Consider the following 26095-nt stretch of genomic DNA (forward strand, 5'->3'; position numbering starts at 1 on the left):
CTTCCCAGCATTTGTGTATTTACTATCAGTCTTTTAAAAAAACACTGATTAAAAAAATATTTGTCAGCTGCGTGAAAATCAACGTCTGCCCTGCCTCAACACATCTGTCAGCTGCCACAGCCCCTTCTGAAAAGCCAGGTTCCAGAATCCACTTACGATGGAGACATCCTCAAGCACCTGCCTTGAAGCAACACGACTGTGCTCCACCATTCATTTCAGGCACTACTCTGATATACAAGGCCATTTACAACACGAGTCTGACTCCCTGGAAGGAGAAAAGCAGCATGAGCATAGACATGGGCATGCACTTGGGTGAGGGGACTTGGCTTTTCCCTGAGGAAGCACAAAACCCATTCTAGGGGAGCGAGACATCCATACCCTCCAGTAAACCTCTTCAATTCCTTTTGTTAAAGGGGCCACGCACAACCTAACAGAGCTCCCCAGATAATGATAACCATCCTCTCCCAACAATCCCAAGCTAAACCATAAAATCTGACCTATCTCCCACACAGGTCTCTACAAAGAAAGTACCGCTTCACTTCTAACCCTGACCTCAGGCACAAAAGGCAAAAGAGTTTAAGGTACAGAACTGCCACACTCTAGAACAAATTCTGGAAGACATAAGGCCCAGTATACAAGTTCTGACAGATTTTTTGTTTTTAAATGTGTTTTTTCTTTCCAGACAGCAGTGGGACCACCAGTTCTCATTTCAACTGGTTAGTAGAGGACTGGTATCACTTCCTGTAAGGACTACCTGCACACCACTCTGTGTTCATAAGAGAATTTTGGAAGGTAAAAAATAAGTAGCTCTAGTGATTTCATTCAAAGCATGTTCATGGATGACAGTCAAGATCTTATCAAACCTTCCAGAGAAGGTACTGTTTGATAACACTGGGAGTGAAAGGGATGCCGGCCTGAAAACACGCTGCACTCATACTGCCTTTCATCAGGTGAAATACTTCAAGATCTCACGTGTTAATTAAGTTTCCCCAGACTCCTGGTAGATAGAAAAGAAACACATATGCTATTTACAGTAGACTTAATAGAGACATGGAAAAATTAACTTGCCCAGGGTCGTAAAACAAGACAGAGACAGAGCTTGGAACAGAAGATTGAGCCTCCAGCTCCCTGATCCAAGCAGCACACTACAAAATATCCATCCAGTCACTGCCCGAGTGTCCCACAATGCAGAAATTCCTGCACGTGTAAGATGTGCTATGCAGGGAGCACGCTTCTAATACAATTTGTACAATTTCAGTACAATATTCAATAAGCTGCTTTGTCAGCAAGGAAAGCTGAAGATAGCTAAAAATGGCAAGGTTTCATTTTCACCTGTGGAGATAACAAAACACAAGGATGGTGAGTCAGAGCTTTCGATTCTCCTGGAAAACCAGTAGCAGAGAGTGCAGAGGGCTGCCACGTACTGACTTCCAGAAGAATTAACAGTGAGGTATCACAAAGGACTGGGGGAGGGAAAGACCTTGATTCGTGTTCATCTTAGAATACATTTTCTTTAAATCCTTTTCCTTGGGGAATTATATGTATATTAGAGATAATGTTCTTGTACTCCATTCGTCTTGCTATAAAATGGCAACATAAACATTCTCCTCCTCTTTAATATCTTTGGAATCAAAATTATCTGAGAAGAGGTATCCAGGGGAACAGTATTCAATACAACAAATAATTCCACAACTGTATTTACTTTCTTTTAAAAACATTAAAGTGGAAGGAAGGGAGCAGAAACAGTCAAGGTCAAGCCCTACATAAGTATCATCTTGAAGATGTGATTTGTGCTCCCATTACCTTGTGCCATTCCTTACTGTGTTCTGTGGACACCAACTATCAAAAACCTGCAGTTTCAGTTTCCAGGCTTCTATTTTGTCCTGAGTTCCCATAAAAGAAAAACTGTTAAGAGCCATCTATTTGTGAACAATTAAGTCACTGTTCTGACATGGACAGATTCTAAAAAACTACCACCTTTCCCTCCTGTGTGAATTAGATGCCAGCAGAATTGAAACCTGTGACAGTAAAAAATAATTATTAATCCCACCATGCTTCTCCCAAGTTTTTGTGACCTGTTACAAGCTTATTCCAGAACACAGAATCATAGAATCATTCAGGTTGGAAAAGACCCTTGAGATCATCGAGTCCAGCCATTACCCCAGCACTGCCAGGCCCACCGCTGACCCATGTCCCCAGGCACCGCATCAGCGCGTGCTTTAAACACCCCCAGGGGTGGGGACTCCACCACCTCCCTGGGCAGCCCGTGCCAGTGCTTGGCCACCCTTTTGGTGAAACTTCTCCCTATCTAAGCCTCCTCTGGAGCAACTTGAGGCCGTGTCCTCTCATCTTGTCACTCGTTACCTGGGACTGGAGACAGACCCCCTGCCCACAGCCCCTTTCAGGTGGTTGCAGGGAGCAATAAGGTCCCGCCGAGTCTCCTCTCCAACCCCACCCCCAGCTCCCCCAGCCACCCCCCATCAGCCTTGTGCCCCAGCCCCTTTGCCCAGCTCTGGACATGCTCCAGCCCCTCAGTGTCTGCCCTCTCTTAAGGGGCCCGATCCTGCACACAGGGTTCACAGTGCAGCCTCACCAGTGCTGAGCACAGGGGATGGGCACTGCCCTGGCCCTGCTGGCCACGTTATCTCTGATATTTTTAGATATTCCAATACACCAATGGGGGTGTGTTCTCTGCAGAAGATACTTTAACATGCAGCAGTAGCTGGCAGGCCGGTGATGCACTCATGCCTGATTGGGATGAGCTTAAGAACCAGCCTTGGGAAAACAAAACCCAAGAGCTGACAGCAGCTCAGTGACACCAGAAGATCCCAACACCACTAGAAGATGCCCTTTGCTAGGGCTTCCCTCCTCACACCGAGAGCATGGCATAAAGTCACCACAGTGCTGTCTTCCCTCTATCAAACACATGTGACATTTAACTTTTAAGACAGAAGACTGTAAGAAAATTTTTCTTGGGAAAAGCTCTGCTAAAACATTTTTAATCGATTAATTTTTCTTACTATTTTTACTCGTCTTAGCAGGGTTGTTGCAGTGAAGAGGAGAGGATTCCTAAATAAATCCATTCACCTTTAAAGCCTCAGAACAAGAGCCAATCTGTATATTTATTAAGCATACATTGTGAGCACACACCCTGTTGCACCACAATAAATTCCTAGAACATCACCTAACCCCACCGATGAGCAGTACAGGAGACACTAGCCAGAAGAGGAACAAACAGCCACTATATACAGCTTGTAAAAGGAAAGAACAGAGTAAGGAAAATTAATTGGAAGCCTGAGGGTATAAAGGAGGAGGAGAAAGTTTGGAAGAAACTCATTATTTGTTCTCTTTAACACTACAATAATGTAAATACCAAAAACAGTAACAAAAGAATAGAATTGAGGTTAGTTTTCAGAAGACATGAATTCCTTCAAGTTGACTGATAAATAAGTCTATCTTCTCACCTCCTTTTTTCTTTAATGGGATTCAAATCATTATTCAATTTAATTGCAACAGTACTGGTTTCCCCACCCAGCTGTCTCCTACTTCAGTTAAAGCAAACAAAGCACAGGATGACCTTAATTGCATGCATGGTGCTGATTTTCATTCAAACAAGTAGAAGTGCACCATAAAGCATCAGGTAGTAAACATTTATAAACAATCATAAAACCTCAAAATCCAATTCATTATAGTCCAACTGTCTGCTTGCAGGTCAAGCCTAAGCCACGACACAATTCCTCACAACCCTCCACAATCACCCAACAGAGGAGTTGTTTGCGCAGCTCACTGCCCAAGGATCCAAACTTTTGCTTGTATGCTTACTTGATCAATTCTGGGTGAGACTGTACCAAAACAAAACAAACAAAAAAAAAAAAAGGAAAAGAGAAAAGGCAGGGTATTACACATTGCACAGTTACACACAGACCAGCTCATGACTGCAAAGCAGCAGAAGCCCCCTCTAGGACACTGAGGCAGTCAAAAAGAGAAGCCCCCAAACTACTGCCCAGCTCTTACTGGTGATGGGCTTCCCTATCACAAAGGGAGACTACAGAAAAAGTAGTATTGTTAGCATCAGTACATGTCAAGCTTTCTGAAGGCTATTAATGACCCTAGCAGAAAGTTGTCCACAAAACCCTCTATCAATCCTCTTCTAGATTTGACTTTACAAAAATATTACCTGATCACGTTCTCTTTTCTGCCACAGGATCTTTTGTTGTTCTATGCAAGAGATGGATGGTACTTACTGAATGAGCAGCTATTCAATATTTTGTTTTATTCTTATTGTTAGCTCCATGCCCCCATGCATTATTAACTGCGTGCTATGCAAACTGATCTCCACAGAGAGAATTATTAATTTCCTCTCAGATTTCTCCACAGCTGTAGAATTTCTGTTCCTTCACAAACATTCACAGATGCACACACCACCCCGAGCACTGCATTCAAACCTTCCCGTATTAGGGACTCGAAAGCAGATTAAAGGAAGACACCCATGTTAACTCCATGTTCCCCATTTGAAGCCCCCAGGGATTTTCAGGGTCCTCAGGAATCTGCATCAATCCCACATTGAAACACAGCAGCACCAACGTAAGCTGCAGATGTGAGTTCCAAAAGCCCTTTTCAGCCCTTTGGCCTCAGCTCAGTCCCCCCAGGGTAACTGTAGTGCTCACCTGCCAAAACTTGGCTTCAACAACTCGCCCAGAATCATTTGGGAACTTTGATGCAGAAATAAGACATCACTTGTTTAACATTACTCCTCTCTCCCATATTCTGTGCTGCTTTAGTGCCTACAAATCAAACGTGGCACTTACAGTTGGGTGTTTGGTTGTTTGTTTTGTTTTGTTTCAGGGTTTTATAGTGAGGTTTGTTTTGGTTTTTTTCTTTTTAAATACTGCACTTCCTACTTGCCCCCAGTTAGATCAAGTCTGAATACAGATTTGGAGGGGGACATAAGGCAATCACACAGCCCTGGCCTCACCATAACACTGCTGCTGTTTAACAGGTAATTAGATGAATCAAGAACACCGCTGAGAAGCATTAGTATTTATTAACATCACTTACACTTGTTATATACTGAATCACAGAATTGTTTAGGTTGGAAAAGAACTCTAAGGTCAGAGATCCATTACCCCAGCACTGCCAAGCCCATGTCCCCAAGCGCCACATCTACACCTCCAGGGATGGTGACTCCGCCACCTCCCTGGGCAGCCTGTGCCAGTGCTTGGCCACCCTTGCTGTGAAGGATTTTTTCCTAATATCCAAGCTAAGCTTTCCCAGCATCCTCTTGTTTTTCTCACTCTACCTCCTCCTCTTTTCCCCTCTTCAACAGCATTATAAGAAAGTTAAAAAGTTAGAGAAAAAAAGCCGGCAGTGGATTATTCCATTTGTTTTTTCCTGCAGTGCGGTACTACTTTCCCCTCTACAGATTAGCCAATTATTTTGTCCCATCTAAATGACTCCATCAAGAGAGTTTCCACCATTCCCTTTGGGACACAACTCTATAACCTCATGGATCTGCAATAAGATTTTCCTAATGCTCAAAGTAAATTATTCTCTTTTTTAACCTCATTGTACTATCCTTAGCTCACATTAAGTATGTCTCCCTTCTTCCCCCCCTCCTCCTGAGGTGCTCCTCCTTTCACAGCTCCATTCTGTTACAGGTGCAGAAGCCAAATGTGTTTAAAGATTGTAAATCTTTGTTCAAAAGTGAAGAAACTGCTGTCACCTGTAGATATTCTCAATACTTTAATTTGTCACTCTCAGGAGTAAGATGATGTTCAGGGCTGAGAGGAATATTCCAGACAAAAAAAAAAACCACCTAGACATATAGTTTTTTATAAACTACATACACAGCAGGTGGCATATTCTGCCTTCACTGTACTTGCTTCTTTTCAATTTCATATTTAGCTGCATGCAAATATGCTGTCAATTGTCAGTCCTCTCAAAATCTCAACATTAATCACTCCAATTTCTCCCATCCACTCAAAATAACTTTGTATACATTTACTCTGGAACTATATGGCAATACTTCCCAAGACTGGGGCTAAATTTCTGCCTGCGATTCTTAACTCTGACATTATCTCTCCAATTTGCAATTCTTTAAAGTTCACCTGCACCAAGACAAACTTACAAAGGAACAACTACTAAGTTTCTCCCAAGCTTCAATGAAAATTGTATCTGAAGTCAGATCCTGCAGAGTCATCTTTCTGCCACTCCCTATACTATGAGGAAGCACGTTATGGATAAATTGTTATGTACAGTATATAAACCAAGCACTCATTCTATACTACCTTAGAAATTTTGACACAAATTACACTTGGTGAGCAGAATGCACCCCAGACCCATCTCCCGTATCGATAATGCTTCTGTTGCTTCCTGCATGTGCTGGTTTCCAACGTCTGCAAGTCGCCCTGAAGTCAGTAACCGCAGGGATTTACACCAAGGAAATTTCGCACCACTTTCCATGAACCTTTCTCATTTTTTTCACATTCTGTTAGCAATAAAAGCTCATCAGCAGAGAGCTTTTGGGGAAGGTGGAAGGAAATAACACTCTTCTGCTTTCTTGCCTTGAGAGCTCTTTATACCAACAAGGGCATAGGAACCACTGGAAGGACAAGAAAGCCCCTTTACATAAAAAAAAAAAAACAAACCAACACACAAAAAACCACAACAACCACACAACTAAACCCACACAAAAAATAACCAGGAGTGATTTAATTTAGACAGCTGCCAAGTAACCTTCAAACACCACCAAGACTTTGTTCCAAAACATTACTTCTCAGCCATTTTGAGAAATAATTTTGTGTTATTGCTAGAAAAGCATCAAAGTGCAAAAGCAAAACAGATGTCCAACACAGCTATACTCCATATGCTAATTCTTTACACTAAACACGTACAGAAGTGTTAACAAGCACATTATAGAACATTAAAAACTTTGGCACATGGAAAAGCTTTATAATAAGAGATGCAAAGTTGCAAGTTTACTTTAAAAGGGTTATTTTTGCTTGGTAGGTTCATTTAAGGACAACTATACTTTCTTATTTTTGCAGGCTCTGGCCTTGGCAGTCTCCAGGGTTATCCCTGTGCCAACAGAGACAGCGTGTTTATATCCAAGCTTTCCACTTCTCTGATTATTGCTACCATGCGCTGATATCTGTTAGCACATACACCATGGCTCCCATTTTTTAATCATAAAAATCTATTTTTACTGTTTGTCTAGGAGACCTTATTGCTAACAAAAATAATTTATTCAGGAAGCTGGAGCAGTGTTTTGACCATCATTTTCATAGTAGAAATCCCTTTAAAAAGTACACCTAAGCCTCCCCTACAAGACTTTATTGAAACCTATTATTTTGTACTAGATTATACAGTGATGGGGGTTCCCCCCCCCCCCCCCCCCCAGTTCATGCTGGAATTGTTTGAATCTCAAGAACTGCAGGGGAACTGCTTGCTTTAGAACAGCTGTTTTCCTACAAATCAATTTTTAGATCGCATTTGTGGAAACTTTTCAACAGATCCTAGACTTAGTGAAAGCTGGTGGGGTGGGGGTTTTTTCATCCCCTGCGCCCGCAAGAAATTAAATAACAGATCCAATTCAACTCAGCAGCATCCAAACTGTCAGCAGCAGCATCCCTGGCAGTAACTATATGCACGTGTTTGCATGCAGGAGTGACATAAAAGAACTGTCTGGATCGGTGGCCAGCAAGCCAGCCATCCCAGCCTCTTCAGCGTGCCTCAGAGATCCACTTGCCCTAGAGGCAATGAGTCAGTGCTGGCAAGGAACAGCCAGACCACAGGAGCAGGGAGCTGGAAGCCACAATCTGAAAGTCAAATTTATCAGGTTAAGTCATGTTGAGCCAGAGCCAACAGTGCAACAAGAAGAGGTCTGCCTCAAACAGACATCGAAGGTCAATTTTTTTCTTGAAGAAGCAAAGATGAGCAATTTGCTTTAGCTTGCTGACAGACATAATGACTGCTTGACTTTTAATTCTGTTTGGCCACTGCACACAACTGTGCATCACATCTGGGCTGCCTAACACAGGCTCTGAACCAGCCCCAGCGATGCTCTAAGGGACCCAGACATAGCTGCCATCCTGATGAGCCACTCTGGGATGGAGAGCAGGGTCTTTCAGAAGGCAAACGTATCGGAGTCTTTTCCTTTTGCATGCTTATTCTTTTTCATTACTGAAAAAAACAGTGTGGAACTCTAGTACAAACATGGGAACAGATCTCTGAAATACCCGTTGAGCTAGAACAACAGGTGGGAAAACTGCTTCTACTAAGTTTTAGGCTCTTAAAATATTAGTGACCAGCAAATTTAACATAGAAGTCTCTCATGCTTTTCTAAGCAAACCTAGAAAGGGCTGTTCGCAAAATTGAAATAGTCATACCCATCTGGTTTGTGAAGAGATATGTTCAACCACTCTGAGAAAACGTCACTGTAGAATTAAAGGAGGACAATAACAAGGTGCTGCAGCCCATGTTTTCGGCTAAGGACCAAAATCTCCAGCAACGAGCTACCTAGCAATAGCTTTTACTGACAGTTAACTCACAGGACGGGAGATGGAGATGCTGGCAGTGCCAGCCATCCTCCCAGCCTGCAAGCAAGCATCAGGAGCAGCAGCCAGTTTCTGAGCTTTATTTTATGTCTGCTTCCTCACTGTTTCCAGCTTGTCAAGCTCCTCTTACCTTTCATGTTTCTTTTCATACTTGCTCCTTTCCTCTTCCTACTCCTATCATCTCATCATACTTGCCTTCCCATCCCCTTCTCCATAACTAACCCCCCCACCCAAACACGCCAGCATCTTGTCAGCTGCCACCCTTGCTGCTTGGCTGTGACGCTGCTCCCGTTTCTTCTATTGTTTCTCTCTTGTACAACTGCAAGATGAAAATGTTCTTCAGGGTACGAGAATGAGTCATTTGTGCCTCTGAAGCGTTTAACACAGTTGACTCTTCAGATGTTTCAAAGTTACTATACAATAAAGCAATCACATCAGGTTTAATAAATAAAGAGGAAAAAAGGGACACTCTATTAAAGATGCTCACTAGGAGAGAGGACTTAATAGGCAATTGTCAGTTTGTAACAGTATCAAGTCCAAAACAAGAAGGGAGGTAACATGCTCTTCTGCTCAGCCAGCTTACAAGCACACGCAAGCTAAAGCCTAGAGCAAGCAGGTCACCTGCTAGAACACAAGCGCAGGTACACACACCTCTTGCAAACGTGTAGGCTTGCACAGAAAACACTAGATACAGCTTGTGAATCCTTATATTGGGGCCTTTCAGTTCTTCGGAACAAAGACAGAGAACAAGGTAGTAAAAATCCTTGACGCCAACCCAATGCAGTCAAATACGGAATTATGTATTCACAGCCTCTTGGGCTTAGTTTTGTGGGTTTGGGGTTTTGTTCAGGGCTTTTTTGTTTGTTTTATATACCTCTTTCAGCCACACACCTCAAAATATCTAAACATGAAATATTTCCATGAGAACTGATTGTGGTGGAAATACGTTACACTTTACAGTGTCATCAACAACCGTTTCTATTAAAGCACTGAATTCACACCTAGAAATGGAGAATAAAATTTGGACTGCCAGCAGATAAATGGGTATACACTGACAGAAAATACCTATTCTGGAGAAATGAACCATCAAGCGCAGCAGCTTCCCATCTTGCTGACAGAAGTGCTCTTCTGCTTATCCAGCAAATGCTGCTGCAATTTCCAGTAAGTGTATTTCTACAGGAAGACCGACCCATCTATATAGCAGTCAAAATGCTTTAATTCCCTTCTTCCTCAGCCGCTTCATCTTCATGCCCACCAGGTGGTCACAACCACACATGCTTTCTGCCAAGCAATAGTTCTACGAATCTTCATTATCGTCTTAAATAAAGAAAACCACATAGCACCAATACCATTCTCAACCCCGCTCCTTTTCATTTAAAAAAAAAAAAAAACTGAAAGCACACTGCATGCAATTGTATTTGCCTGTTGAGGGCTTCCCACACACACACACACACTGTTACTGAGGGGCTGACACCTTTGAGTAGATACTAAGGGAATGAAGGTTGACGCACACGCAGATTAAGGCTGTTCCAGTAACAGCAACAAATTCAGTAGTGCTGAGGTCAAAAGCACACCACCTCAAGAATATCATCCCCCGGTACAGCTCGAAGCCCTACTCCTGCTCCAGCAGATAATGATATTTCCCTCAATTCAAAGAGAGAAGGATTGATCCCCAACACAGAAATGGATCAACTCTGGATTAAGTTGTAATACTCTTGATATTGTTGTTCTTTACAACATTGCAGAGGGCAAGTAGTGAAACAGTCCCCCTTTGCTCAACGTACAGCTCAATTAGCAGCCAAGAGCTGCTTCCCAGTGATTTAACATAGTCACTACCCAGGAACAAAGCTGAGATTGATAAGGATGTAGGTGAAAAAAAAAATAATAATGTGGTAATAGCCATTTCCTCTGTTACGTCAGATCAGAAGACATTTCAGCTAAAAAACTATGAGATACGGGATACTTTGAGCATTTCCAGTACAAAGGAAACAGCAGAGCTGAGTAAAGAGGTTTGCATAACTGCAGGTTGCTCAGGCTGCAGCACTGATCTGTGCCCACACAACATCATCAGCTGTCAAACGCCACAGCCTTTCTGCAAGATGAACTCAAAAATATCAAGCAATAAAAGCCAGGTCCCATCCTTTCAAAATTCATAAGCACCTCAATCATTCTTGAACTACATGAGCTGCACCAATTCAAACCACAGCAAGACTCATCAGGTTAGCTCGAATCCCCAAGCCTGCAGTCCCAGAGATTTAGCTGGAGAAAAGAAGAAGAAATCAAGCAGCTGGCCTGGGATTGATTTACAAGCAGTAGTTAAAAGAAAACAAGAAACCCAGAGGAGATCAAGCACTAAGTAGGTTCCCTGTTCCTGGTGTTTCTTGTCCCATTTACCAGGTCTTGGTTCACAGGTGGATATGCTTCCATTTCCCAGAATCACATCACCTTTAACTGTGGCATTAAACAACACTTACAAGTCAGTCATCTTTGGAGAAAGTCCTTTTTTGTCCTTAACTGACTTATCAGCATTTTCTTCCGGAACATGCAATGCCCTGCCACCCAGCTTGCAAAGCACCTGACATCTCTGAACTGTGGTATGATAGATGAGATGTATTTATCTGATATTAGAAAAAACAAGTGGGTCCAATTACATGATGTATAGTCTGATTAAGACATATAGTAATTGTCACCTCTACCATGAAGATATATGATCTTTAGGAGCTTGCAGTAACAAACGCTAGAAGCAATTGCTTGTTACCTAATTACAAGTGTACAGTAAGACAAGGCCAGGCTGTAAGAAGCCCTTACCGATGCCATCAACAATATTCACCTTTATTATGTGTCTGCTTTGGGGTGTGTAGGATTGCTTTTTTCCTCTGGGTTTGCCTGGAAAGAGCAGGGCGGTAGGAGGCAAGCAGCGTTGGAAAGAGGCAACATAGGGCCAGGAAGGCAACAGGTCATGAGATGGGCAAGGACTTCCCCAAAAAAGCATATATCATTGCATTTAGATGATACTAAGTAGTGCTAGCTAGCACAAACTTGGAGAGCGCCATCAGAGAAAAAATTAGAGAACTAGGAAACACGAGTGGTACCAGAAAAAGCGACTGTTGGCTTAAATGAGTAAAATAATACTGCTCCATAAGATGTTCAAGAAATACCATAAAGGCTGAGTATACCATATTCTTCTCAAGAATGAGAACACACAGCCAAGAAATGTCAACACACAAGCCGTTCTTTGTGGCAGTGGAGCCCTCTGGTACCAAGGCAGTGGGAGGCACAGGAGGTTTCTTGCATCACAGCAGGAAACCTGGACTACAGCTTGGGTCAGTTTGTAACAACAGGTGACCTCTATATGCTGCCACTGTTCAAAATACCTGCAAGGAAAGCCTCATCAATGAATGCACCTACAAGCACATTTTCAAAGCTTCATTGCATATTTTATCTATGCATTACAAGACACCGAGGAAACAGACCGAAGCAGTTTCCATAAAAAATTAAGAAATCTCTCTCTAAAGGACATATGCTTTATATAGCAATACACACACGCACCCCTGCTGCTCGTCACCCAAACATCAGAAGAGTTTTTATGACTGTTAACTAGGCTTCAGTATTTCTATGGCAAAACAGATAAGCATTACTGCTCTTATTACTTACATTAGTGAGCAAACCCATACATACCTCTATCAGATTTTGGTAGGTGGATTTCCAATGACATTGCCTCTTTTTTTTTATTAGGGCCACGTTAGTCGCAGATTTGCTCATTACCAAAATATTTAAGCTCCAGTGCTAACACTGCACACCTCTCCATTCTACATTCAGCACTTTCCATTCAAGCAAAGAACAATACCTGCCAATACACATTTGTTTACCTCATTTATAAAATTACAGTGAAAATTACCAGAAACATAAAACAACTATTGTGATAAATAACAAGCTTTAAAAACCCTATACACATACAGAGAAAGAATTGAACACACTGATCCTTCTACGCTGAATCTTACTCTAAAGAAGGATTGCCAGTGCAATGCTGAACAGATCAATTTATTTCCCTTTCTTCTCTCCACTTAACTGGGTTTTATATACAAAAGTAATTGTTCCTATAAGAAACAACCCTTGTCCATATCTTTCGAGGCTCAGAACCTCAGACCTACATCTTTACCAGTATTCAGGTTTCCATGGTAACAGATGACAGTGCCTTCTAAAAAAATATAATATTCTACAGTAAGTGTCCCAAATCATTCCCATAATATTAATGAAAACTAGAGCACGTGGGCTGCACATAAAGCATAACAGACTAAAACAGTACAATTAAACAAGAAAAGCAGAGCTGAGGGACTTTTGAAAAGGCTGGATGGTAAAAAAGGGCTCTGCATTTGTAAAAGAGAAGGATTATCACTCATTCACAAATGCCTTTATACACAGAGTGACCTTTTGTCACCACAGGCAGTTTTACAACATCACCTTTTTAATATTAATTGTTTATGTATTAGAAAACAAGCCAGCTAGGAATGAAAAATAAAGTTGAATTGTAGAGCTAACAGCTCCCCAAAGGGAGTGAAAAGTGATTATTGAGTTAAATGGCTGCATTGTTAACAATTGCCACACAGAGTAGCTTGCTCAAAGATCCGTTTTTCATTGCCAATTTACTGACAGCAAAATCTGTGAGTAAATTAACTCCTAGTAAATTAATCAATCTTCCCAAAAATATTCCTTGCATTTCCTTCCTTGCCCCCTCCCCTCATTTCATCTTCCCTGGACAAACCATGAGTAAAAAAATATCGGTTGTCTTAACTTTTATGATGTAGCAGCAGTCTTTGAAAGCAGCCAGCTACACATAGAAACATTTGGGAGCTCTGCCATAGCAAAACAAGGAGCACTAGAGGGAAAAAAAAATAAAGCAAACACTGACATCAGAAGAAAAACAAGTGTCAAGGCAATCTAGTGTTCAGGTGAGCGGTCCCAATGTAAACCCACTGTCCTACTTTCCCCCTAAATACTTTTTCACAGCTGCAAGTAACTTTAATCTCTTTATTCTCCACTCGGTTCTGCTAAAAATGCACACGAAAAAGACCATAGCAAAGTGCACAGCAACTGCAAGAACACTCCACATATTTGGTGGGATAAAAGTCAAACACATGCTTTAAAGGAAACAAAACTTCCCCACAAGCAAAGTTCCTTAATTTCTGAAATCCTCAAAGAACTGGCAATTCCTAGAATTACCTGGTGTTACTTCCATCTCTTCTATGGGAAAGTAGAGGAATTAAATTACTAGCTGACCCTAAAGCTAACAAAAAAAAAAAGTCTAGAACCCCAAAAGCATATCTCCAATTATAAATAAATACGGAGACTGCAGGCAACTGAAAGTAATTGCCAAGGAGAAGAGTTATAAGTAGAGCAATACAGAAATTACATAAAGAAATAAGTGTTAACCAGCTCCTCCAATATGAAACTACGTATTCCAAGAAGAAGCCATCAGCATTCTGCTGTTGCTTTGTAGTATTCTTAATTTTATATGTTATGGATTATGCAAAGAAACAGCAGCAGCTGTGCAAGTTGGCTGGGAATTGAATACCATTTTGTCTTGACACATGTCTTTCCTACTCCTGATCCCAACTATCACATAAGAAAAATAAATAAAATTAAAAAAAAACTCAGCCAACTTCTTGCACAGTAATTTTTGGGGATGTTTAACAAAAGCCTGCTGAATAAACGCATTAGGCTTGGAAAAATAATCGAATCGGAAAAAGACAGAAGGTATTTGCATCCTAATAGTTATGGAGACAGCACCACCTGATGGAAGATGCGAAAACGCACCGATGGTGTGAACAGGAGGCTCCCCAACCCCCCCGACATTTTTAGAGACAAAGTGCACCTGAAAAAAACTTTGCTTTTTTCCCATAAAAATGTCAGCTACATGGACATAGTCCAGCCCACCACACTTCACGCCAGACATGCAGTCTAAGGGGAGAAAACTTTTCTTTTAACTTCCATAACAGAAGCAGCTCAGAAAACATTGTGTGTTTAAGTCAACTCCTCTTGCTTTGAATGCGAAGAAGCATACTATAATAGGAGGTGAAAGGTGACGCTAATTATTAGAAAGTGTCATGGTCACTATTCCCACTGAACTGATGATTAAAACAAAGCATTTCATGGCTTTATTAAAAAAAAAAAAAAAACCACAAAACACACACATCTGGTTAATCCCTAAATTTGCACGTATGTAGCTCAAGTTACATTGTTATTTCCTTCAAATACCAAGTGCTTTCTGCCCCCTTCAAAGTTTGCTATTTTCACAGAACACTCTTCTTTCTAAGCATCTGGCTAAAATGATTCATCAAAAGCCGAGATCTCAACTGATACATACGACAAGTGTCAAGAGCACAAAAACACTGTTGGAAGAGAGAGGAAAAAGAAAACAAAACAAAAAAATAACTCCACATATTTCTAACTCAATGAAGAAGCTATTTAACTAGGTTAGATTTCCCAGCCTTTCTAATAAATCTGCAGATGTGTGCAGTTGCCTAGCAGTGTAAACAAGATACCACGGTGGTGTCAAACCGTGCGGGACTGATGACAACATCTACTTGAGGGAGCTGACCAGGCTCTGCTGTGCCCGCCTGGCCCTTGGCACCCAAACTCCTTGCCAAGCACCCTGCCCTGGGCAGCTGAAGGTCCAGTCAGCACCCACACTGCCCTGCATCCCCCCACCCTGCGCTATGCCCACTGTCAAGGGTCGAGACAAAGTCTTTCAGGCTCTAGGTCTTACCTAGGAAGGATCTTCCACTGTTCGAGATGAACTAAACTCAGGCGTGTTGGAGGTACGAAACCAAGTCCCAAGCACTGGGATTTATCCCTACAGTAAGCAATGCTGCATAGGGGTTTTTTACTTGTTTTAAATATACAGATAGGTGAAGAAATTATTTTACAAATCCACCGACTTAGAAAGCTACATGAAGTCAGGCGAGAAGAAAGTTACAAATGTTTGGGTTTTTAGTATAAAGAAAAACTGCTGTGAGACAATTAGTGTGGTATTATGAGATCCAAGAGAAAAACAGGACCACACATACCTTTAGTTTACCTATGAAATAGCGCAAGAGGAGAAAGCTTTCTCCCAGCTCTATAAGCACCTGTCATCTTCAAGTAATTCAAACTATGCCCGAAGGAACTTGGGGGGGGGGGGGGGGGGGGGGGGAATAGCTGGCTGCTATTACTGTACACATGCCAGGGAGCGAAGTATTCCTTAACATCTGAGCGACAGAGAGAGTGACAACTGGGAAGGAGCCAGTCCGAGTAGCTGCCCCCGCGAAAGTTCCCGGAGCTGCGAGACCCGCGGGGCGAGCGGGCTGCCCCAGGCTCCTGGGCACAACCCAGCGCCCCTCGCCCGGCTGGGGGAGACAGGCGGCTCCCCAGCCAGCTCCTGCCCTGCGCCCGGAGAGGCTCGTACTACAGAAAGGGCTCAAATGTCGTGAATCTAAGAATAAAGGCGATGCTTCCATCTCCTACCGCACGCAACTTTCCGAGGAGCGAGCCTCCCCGGTCCGAAAGGCAGCCCGGGCAGGGGGCTGCGGGCCCACGGTAAAGCCTCCCCCAGCCCAGCGCGGGCACCGCGGCAGCACCGGGGCTCGGCCCCGCGCCCACCTCGCCGGAAAAAAACGACTTTCAACAAAACTGCTCTTCCCCCGCCGAGCAGCCGCCTTCCCGGGGACGCCTCCATCCCTGCCCGCTCCCGGGTTTCGCACGGGGAGCGAGGCCGAGGGGCTGGAAAAGGAGGGTTGGGGGGGGTCTGCCTGCCCCGGGGCTCGCCGCCCCGCAGCAGGGGCACGCCCGGGGGGCCGGGGAGGGAAGCGGCGGGCGCGGAGAGCCGCGGTGCGGGGAGCGGCGGGCTGCGGGCGGCACTCACCTGCGAAGACCTGTCCCTCCGCCTTGGGCAAGAGCTGCAGGAGAAAGACGATCGCGGCGACGCCGAGCATCCTTCCCCGGAGTTCACCTGCCCTCCCCGCTGCCGCGGTGCCGCTGCCTCCCTGCCGGTATCCCCCGCATTGGTGGCTCGGCGCGGCGGCGGCCCCGGCAGCCGGAGCCGCGGTGCTGCTCGGAGGAGCCGCCGAAGTGGCGGCGGGAGGCTCGGGGAGCGGGCGGGGGGCGGGCGGGAGGCTCCCCCCGAGCCCAGCGCCGGCCGCGCCCGCGCAGAGCCGGCCCCGCTGCCCCGCCGCGGCGGGGGGCAGCCCCCCGCGTCCCCCCTCCCACGGAGCGGGCGGCTTCCTCAGCGGGGTGGGGGCTGGGCTGGGGGCTGTGCGTTGGGGTTTGGGGTTGTTTTATTTTTTATTTTTTTATGTATTTGTAATCCCTCTTCCAGCCTAGCTGCGCACACACGCCGATCTGCTACCGGTAGCGGCTGGAGCGCAGCACCGCGGCAGCCGAGCCGCCTCTCCCGCCCCTGCCCGGCTCCAGCGGACGGCGGGCACACGCAGCGCGGTGCGCTAAGCTCCGGGCTGGGCGAGCTGTGAACCGCGGCTCGCCCAGGGTCCCTTGTTACAGCGGCTCTTACACACAGCGCGCAGGCATTTGCGGCTGAAAATTTGTATTTTTCCACTATTATTCACTTTATTTTCGAGAGAGTTAACTGCTAAATACCGAATCGCACTGCTGCGCTCGCGGGCTGCATACACAGGCAGAGACACAATCCTGAACAAAATTCTAAAAATTGCTTTCCACTGGCAACCTCTCTACCGAAAAAGCGTGCCTTTCAAGCGAATGGGGGGAAGGAAAAAAAAGAAAAAGAAAAAAAAAAAAGGCGCGAAACATGGAGACATCCGGACAGCGACCAGCCACCCCAGCTGCAATTTGCACAGGGAAAGCAAAGCGCTGCCCACCCGCATAAAGCGCCGGCTTAACGGCCAGCACGACGGGGGCACCCCAGGCACCCGCCCAACTTTCCGAAGCCGCCCCGGCGGCGCCGGGCACGCCGGCAGTACGGCGCTGTGCGAGAGCAGCCGGCGCCCCCGCTAGACCCCCCACCGCCGCCGTGCGCCCCCCGCCCCGGCCCGGCGGTGCCAGCGGCGGCTCCGCCCCTAGGGGGCGGTATTGCACCGGCTGCGGCTGCGCTGCCCCGCGCCCGCAGAGGGCCCTGGCACGGCCCGAAAGCGCTCGCAGGGCCCCGGGCCCGCACCGGCTCTTTAGCGGCAGCAAGAGCTCTCGCCCGTGCTGCCGTTCTGTTACCTCGGCCCTGCACTAAACTAGCGGAGAAACACCACCATTGACACCAGCTTGCGTTTACAACTTGTTTTGTAGTTCGTGTGAAATACTCGAGAGCTCCAGAGACTCAGAAGTCACCCACAAAGATGATTTGCCTTTAAGGCCATGGATGTCCTCTGGCACCATCCTGACACACTGTCCTGCCTGGGACAGACTGTGGCCCTTGCAAAGGCTCCTGGGTGGCGAGTGGGCAGGTGAGGCCATGCCACAGGCCCCGTGAGCCATGGCAGGCCCTGCAGCGTGCCCAGAGTTGGCAGGCGAGGCTGGGCCGCAGGCCCTGTGAGCCATGGCAGGCCATGTGGGGAGCCCTGTGTGGGCAGGCGAGGCTGGGCCATGAGCCCTGAGAGCAGGGGCAGGCCATGTGGGGGGCAGGCAAGGCCTTGCCATGGGCCCTAGGGGCAGAGGCAGGCCCTGCGGTGGGCCCTGCATCCCATGGTGCTGGGAGCAGCAGCAGGCTGCTTGCTTGCGAACACAGGGCACAGGCCTCGCTGCCCCCAACCATCTCATCTTCAACGAAGAGAAAACACCAAAGAAGTTGTGGTGTTTGTCAGGCAGGTCTGTGGTTTTAGCACTGAAAGGCCAAAGCCTGACATTTTGAAGTCACTGTTGAAGAATTTCACATTGCTACACTTGTCTGGTCAAGTGAGAGTGCTACCCTGCTAGCCAACGGAGACAACATCAGTTTGCAGCTGATACTCTTCCCAAAGCAGTATTCAGCATCCCTACCCAGAGCGGAGTTTGAGAGACTTGCAAAAAAATAAATGAAAGGAAAAAAACACCAAACCCCACACACAGAGTCTCCAAAAATAGCCTTCCCCAACCAATGAAGTATGGTCATCAGCATCACTTCAAGAAGCATGGCATGCCACTGTCTTTTGTCAAGTATAAGGACAATCATAAACAAGTATGCGATTGGAGATAAAAGGGAAAGCAGAGAACAGAACAGCAAGGAGAAAGAAAACATCACTAAGTAGTTTGCTGGGTAGTAGAAAGGATCCAATCAGCACAGTAGGCATAGTCAGAAACTGCTGGAATAATTCTTGTATCGATGCAAGTTGCTTGGACAAAAAGAACAGGGAGTCTTGAAACAGAGATGGTGCTGGTAAGAAATGAAGAAAACTGTAGCAAACAACAAGCTGTAAAAATAAAAAAACCCTAAATCAAATGATCACCTGTTGTTTTCAAATAAATTAAAGGGAAGAAATGAGCAAGTCTAGCATTTGTGTTCAGAGTGACAAAGATCTGATAAGCTTTTCTGCTTTCCACTGCTTAAGCTCCTAGGACCTCAGTAAATCACCTAGTTTAATACTTCAAGTGAAGGTGCCAACCTAAGGAAAAAAAAATCTGCATCATAAGCAAGGTGAAGAAGGGTAGAAGAGAGAAGATCCTTACCTCTAACTCGATAAAGCAAAAAGAGGTTAGAAATAAACTATCTACAAGAATCTGGAAAAAGGACTGATCAGAAGAGACAACTATGTCTTAGGCATCAAACAGTGTAAAGTGAAACATTAGGCTGAACTAAATCAGCTGAAACTGTATAAAGAATTGTCTGAACTTAAAAACTTTAAGGAAAACAAAGAACAAGAGAAGAAGCAGGATGACTGCAGTGAGGACAGGATAAACTAAAGTTGGGCAAATAATAGCAGAAAAAACCCAAACCCTGAAGTGAAGGTCTAACAATGGCAACACTGAGCTGGTAATAATCCAACTGCTGAACAACAAGCACAGTATCAACACAGGAGCCTCTTATTTTTCCACAGTGTACAAGGTCTTTGGTAGAAACAACTATGAAGGAATACAGTTGTAGAGCTAAACAAAAAAAAATAAGTTTAAGATATAACATGGATATTCAAATGGAAATTAGGCAGATCCAACCTTTAAAAAAAAATAAAAACAGAACCCCATGACACAGGTAATTTTGTAAATGAAACAAATATGATCAGGTCACGTCTATCACTGTTTTACCAGAACATCTAGTTGAACAGCACATAGGAAAATAAACAGTATTACAGAAAATATACGCCACAAGGAACAGACTTGAAAGAGAAAGGCGGCAAGACTGGGCTTCAAGCAGAGATCACAGGCACATGAGGTTAACAGGCAGGAAAGTCCTGTTAAAGTTTAATTTTTACATTAGAAGCCAGCCAGTGGTTATTAATGGAATATACTGATGACAAAGTCAATAGATATCTGCAACATAAAAGGACCGAAACAGTCTTTCAGACAGCAACATTGTTTTTGAGGCCTGGGTGTATAGTGGTAGGATGTAATCCAACTATTAAAAATAAGTTTATCACTGAAGGGCGGCAATGAGAAAACATGCTGCAGATCAGGAATGTGCAAGTTAAAAACAAAACGGGGATGCCAACAGCCAAGGGAACCACCGAAACTCAAACAAGGCCATGATACTGGTCCAGTCATAAACCATCAAGCAAGACAGGGAGAAGCTATGCTCCAAAATCCTGACATTAACGAAGGAACAACACACATGACCATGCTTTTGTATAATCTGCAGCTTTTGAGCTAGCACAAAGAACTAAAACCCCTACAAAATGGTCTTGCTAGATCCATACTTTTCTGGGCTAGTGTGTCCTGTACAACATTTTGTAAAAATGGCAAAAGCTAAGTTCTAAGTCTGATCCCATCCTATTGTATATAATCATAGCTTGTTTTGCTGTTAGTAATAACTCAAGCAAGGTCTCAAGTGGCTTAAAAAAAAAGCATTAACCCAAGTTCTGAAGTCTCCTTGAGCCTATTGCTTGAGGCTTCTTGACTCCATAAAACTGCTCCTTCACTGTGTCAGATGAGGGAAGAAAATTTAATTCTTACCCACAAATGATACGGCTTGCCCCTGGAAAACAAAGAACTAAACAACTGAAAGCAAATAGATGCATTTAACAAAGACTACATATAATTTTTTTTAAAAAAAAAAAGTCAACTCATGGACTTGAATCAATATGTATGGTTTTGAAGTATTTAACAAGCAAGTTAGTCTGTAAATATCCAAGCCTGCTACCGGGCCAGCATAGAAACATGGAACTCATCCAATCCACTTTAAATGCATACGTCTGTCATACCTCCAGCAGAACGCAGCTCACAGGCAGTAGCCAGGCTACTACTGCCCCTACAGACAACACAGTTCTTCCTAAGAATAAGATGAATACTCCGCAACACGTGCACTTTTTTAAAGGATGAGAAAACATCTTTTTGCAGTTCTATGGACTGCTTTGGTGGTACAGAGGTCACCAAAACAGGACTGCCACTCAGCTATCTGGGCATAGACAAGTTCTTAGAGATACAGGAGAGACTTTGTTCCATGTGCACGGACCCAATGGGTCCATAAAAAGAACCTCATCTTTGACAAGTTCAGTACACATGAAGATCAGTCCGATCCATTATGGTAAACTATTTTGTTCTCCAAAAGCAAGCAGTATGTATATGCTTACAAATAAACACAAAAAACAAATGCAGCTTTCACTGCAGAACAACCTATTATGCATTATCTTTTCTGCAAATTAGTCAGCAGGATTTGTGAGTGAAAGCTTCAGGAAAAGTTCAAAGGTTGGATTAAGTCTACTTACTTACATTGTGCACTGTGAATTTGGGTCTAGAATGTGATCTGTTAAGTTCTAGTTGTCACTGGTGGGCAGAGGGGGGTTAAAGAAACTTAACACATTGTGCCGTTCTCCTGATATCACTTGCAACTCCACCAATTTGTCTTCCCAGTTCCAATTTTTATTATAAGAAATAAAAACATGTCTCCAGCATTGGCTTCAGTTCTCCATATAGGCACAGCTTCACCCGTATTTACATATGTACACATGTATGTACAGACACTCCATCCCTACAGGAAAAAAAGAAACCAATACCACAGCTGGGCATCACCTTAAATACTGCGGGGTTAATAGCGGGCCAGCTCAGTGAACATCAGGGAGAAGACCTCTGCCTAGTTGCCTGTACCCTTTAAGTGCCAACTTGTCTCTTTTTCCACTCCCACCAAGTTATCAGCACATTTGCAGATAACTATGTGTGCAAATACAGATACCAGCTGCTGCTTTTAATCTGGTTACATGATGAAATCATTAATTGATGTCAGACACATTGGCATTGATCTCTCATGCATCATCCTCCTTAATAAGTTTCTTCCATTCTGAAGATAAAAAAAACACCACTAACTACCAGCCATCAATTATTTCAGAAATACAAGTTCACCTTTATACATGAACACAATGACACTTCCCAGGAAACGCCAAAAAGGCCTGGATCTAGCAGCTTATCTCAACAACGCTGTATCATGAAAAAGCAATATATTAATACCATGGGCAGACACAAGCAAGTAGGAAGGTACAGCAAGGTGACAACATTGAAGTAGTCCGAAAATGTCAAACAGCCCAACAATTCTTCTCTATTAGCAGTGAATTTTGAACTTAAACTCTTTGAGTTCCTACATAATAGAATAAGGGTCAGAGAACTCTGATAAATGCCTTCCTAAAATAAAACACTATTTCTCACAGTTGTAACTCAATTTATAGATAAAAATTAATGAAACCGCAGACACAGCTGTAATACACAACATAAAGTTTACCTGTCTGTGCCTTACTGTACACTGTACTTCTTTCAAAAAGCTGAACAGCAGAAGAGGCAGCAGCTGGCTCTTCATGCTGGCTGCTGGCTCAAGGTGGTTGAAACCCTGCACTGGGAGAGGGGATATTCCCTTCGGAAAACACCTGAACATGCTCAGGGGAGAAAGCTCCTCATATGCAGGTTGAGATGACATGGGGGCGGGTGGGATGGGTGGGGCTGGGGAATCAGATCCAGCTAAAAGGGATCAGCAGCACAGCTAGGGAGACTGCACAGAGCAGGAACAGATACACAGCCGGGCCTTGGAGGGAACAGAGAGGCTTTTCCTAAGCACCCAAGAACAGATGCTGCAGCCTTTGCGGGAAGCCACTGCATTGCTTGATGAAAGCAAGCCTGAATGACAAGGCTGACCCTAGAACGAGAGCGGGCAGGGGAAGACTTGCTTAGCCAACTTTTGAGTTTTTATTCAGTATTTTCCTTTTAATTTTTTTATTTTATAAATTAGCCTTTTAACTGTTTTAGAAAGTTCCCATTCTGACAGTGCTACCTGGAACTTATTTTTCAAGGTAAAAAACAAAAGGCAAGGAATGTTTGTGTCATTACTACCATCTTCTGACTCAGTAGTACCTTGAGTGCGTCTTCTGCACGGAATGTTTTTCCTCTCATTCTATTATTTTTAGCTGTTTCCAAAGCACCAAACAGGTATAAACTTATGTTTTACCTGGGTTTCATCACTTTTGTGTATCATAATAAACTCCAAGCACTAGTCCTTGACACTGCTTGCTTTCCTTATTAAAAGCTTCTGTGAAATTTTGCTCAGAATAAAGTTTTCTTGATTTAACACTACAAAATGGGGCTGTGGATTACATATGTATTATCAAGCAGGTGGTTACACATGTTCTGCACAGCTACACGGAGGATGCTGCCATTAAATAGGGAAGCAGACGCCTTTTCATTAGTCACAAGAAACGACAGCTCAGCCAGGTAGGGGACGTAAATTTGTTGCCATCTACCTCAGGGAACTCACATATTCTGATTGCAATAGGAGACCTCAGAAAAACTTCTAAAAGTGATATTATATCATTGTAGATGTCAATCTATTGGGATTCAGAAATAGCCATCTAATCTGTCAGCTGTAAAGGGAGGCCAAGTTACAGTTGCATTCCACTTAGACCACTCCAAGCCCAGTTTCTGGGGCAGGCATTAGCAAGAGCTCTACTTTAATGAATATTTCTAAAAATTTGTGGTCAAGACTTCAGGGTCACTTACACTCAGGAAAACAAAGAATTCCAAATGCAACTTTCACAGCTTTTGGTACTTTCCCCCACCTCCAGTCATAATGACAGAGCACACTTACTGTGGCAACAGAAGGAAGTGATGGAACAAGGGTGACTGGGCTAGCACCTCTAGATGAAAGTCATTCCTCCCCTTCCATCGATGTCATCCAGTGTTCCCCACCCCATATATTATTTACCTCATGTCAAGAATCTTTTTGAGGAAAGTAGAAACTCAGCCCAGACTTTTTGCTTTGGCTTCACATTTGAACATGGGAAGAAGTCATCCCTCTACCAGTATGTTCTGCCTGTAAATAAGGGGAAGAATAAGCCATGCTCACACACTTAACTGTTAGAGACCACAAATACCCAATTCAAAGAAGAGAAGTCAGCAGAGGTACCTCAGAAAACAAACAAAAAGCCTCAATTATTTGGAGCCCTTTCTAGAATTTCAACCCAATTTCTTTTCCCCAACTCTGTTCCTTTCATTTCCTTTACTCCTCCACAGCATTTCAATACATGTTCTTCTGCCTTCTCCAACCTCCTCTCCCCCCTCCTTTTTTCCTTATCTCAAGCCAATTCATTTAAAATAAGGGAACTCTCACCTACTTATTGCTATCTTACAGTTCACTCTTACCAGGGCTCACCCCAGTGCAAGCAACTGAATTAAGAGCCTTGTTGCTCCATACTAACTGGAGAGGTGGTGAAAATAGAAGTACCCACAGGGTATGATTTTGATCTTAGAGCCAACCGATTTGTCCCGTGGAAGAGCCTCTCCCTCTCTTTACCAACTGCACATGGAACCTTGGAGTTTCAGTCCCCTGATGACATCCGAGTTAGGCATGAGGAGATCGGCTGGGTTAAACCAAACCACAACACCCGTTACACGTACCTGCCCTGGAAATTGAAACCTCTTGGGCACAGAGACCCCACATATACGATGCCTAGAGCAACAGGACCATCAGAAATTACTATAATAAATGTGATGAATAATTAAACAGTAAAGCCTGTCAGAAGGTGACAGGGCAGCATAATCAACATAAGGCTCTTATGTCCTGAATTTACTGGGCATTCACTTTAGCAGGCCTATGTCACACCTTGCCACACCAATAATGCCAAAAAGCTCCTCTTTACAAGCCAAGTAATTGATTAGTGAGAATATTATTATGTACTTTTGCAGCCAAAGCTTATTTGGAAGCAAGAGAGGCTCAGGCAGAAATATGAAGCATGATCGTAAGACTACTTGGCTTACTGCATCACACCAAACTTACTATCAGTTTAACTTGTGACTGAAGGAATTGTTGATCTTCAGTGTACACGTATATTTTCCAGATATCTTCATACAAATTCTGCTTCTACGGTATCTTTTCCTCCTTATCTTCCCTTCATTTTCAGAGGTAGAAGGAAGAATGAACAACTATGGCAAGTTCAACTCTTGCTAACACATCTGTAAGTCATTTTTTTTCCTCCCAATACATCAAACTCTGTATGAAAAACCACCGCCACTTCTTTCACTACCTCACTCTGTCTTCCCTCCAAGAAATTGTAGAATCCTAATTTTAAAGTTAAGATTTGTCAAAGCACGTTTCGCAAGTTCCCAACTGAGATTAAAGCAAAGTTAAATATATATATATAAACACACCAGTAAAGGCCATTTAAGTTAATCAGCAAAGAACAGAGTTCAGCAAAGAGTGCTCTCAACAGCTCTAACTTGCCAAGTTTACAAAAGCAGAGTTTGTCAAAAAAGAAAAGCAAGAAACTTTCAGCACTGCATGCATGTGAACCCACAGCACGTTTTTCACTCCCATTTTGCAGATAAAAGCAGCATCTGTCACTGTGTGCATGTACCCCAGAAGTGATCAATATAAGGAGTTGTCTAGGAGGAGAAAGAGGCCTAAAACATTAGTGAAAGGTAGAATTTTAAAAATAAGAAAATTATGACAATGTGTGTTAGCTCACAGTTAACCATAAAACATTCACTTATTCTCATGAGTTGCACCTGAGGGATTTGAGCCCACATGAAGAAAGCAGGTTCTGTAAGCTTTTCATCCTGCTCAGCATGTTAAATGCCAGCCCCAGCAACATGCCAATGAATTGTGACTAGTCACATCCATTACACACTCATTCAGGAAAGCAGTGTAGAGAAAACTTGCAAATTCTAGAGCAAAACTCTAGATTTTAAATGGATCGTTCATGAAGCTCATCTAATAGAATCTACAGAAATTTGTAAGCCAACATAATGATAAAAAAATATTTCCTGTTAGGAATTTACTATGGCACCACCTTTAAGTACAAACTTTACCAAGTATTTGGAAAAATACAGAGCAGCATTAGAAAAAAACAAAGAGAATTACTTTGTCTTTACTCTTCCCTCCTCAAAAAGTATCACTTAATCCCTTTCTAAGACATACAGATTCATCAGGGTTTGTTAAG

The 26095-nt window shown here is 43.7% G+C and overlaps 1 protein-coding gene across 2 annotated transcripts in view; it reads right to left on the reverse strand.

The window, feature by feature from the left end:
• The window catches only part of PTPRT (protein tyrosine phosphatase receptor type T), a 454289-nt gene extending 437598 nt beyond the window's left edge, over window positions 1–16691 (reverse strand). For both annotated transcript variants that reach the window (XM_037402826.1, XM_037402825.1), the window contains exon 1: window positions 16456–16691. In XM_037402826.1, coding sequence (XP_037258723.1) covers window positions 16456–16525 — 70 coding nt within the window. In that variant the 5' untranslated portion in view covers window positions 16526–16691. The remainder of the gene's footprint in view (window positions 1–16455) is intronic.
• Window positions 16692–26095: the final 9404 nt, after the last annotated feature.

This window comes from Falco rusticolus, chromosome 10 (assembly GCF_015220075.1).
Source record: "Falco rusticolus isolate bFalRus1 chromosome 10, bFalRus1.pri, whole genome shotgun sequence".
Taxonomy (NCBI): Eukaryota; Metazoa; Chordata; class Aves; order Falconiformes; family Falconidae; genus Falco; species Falco rusticolus.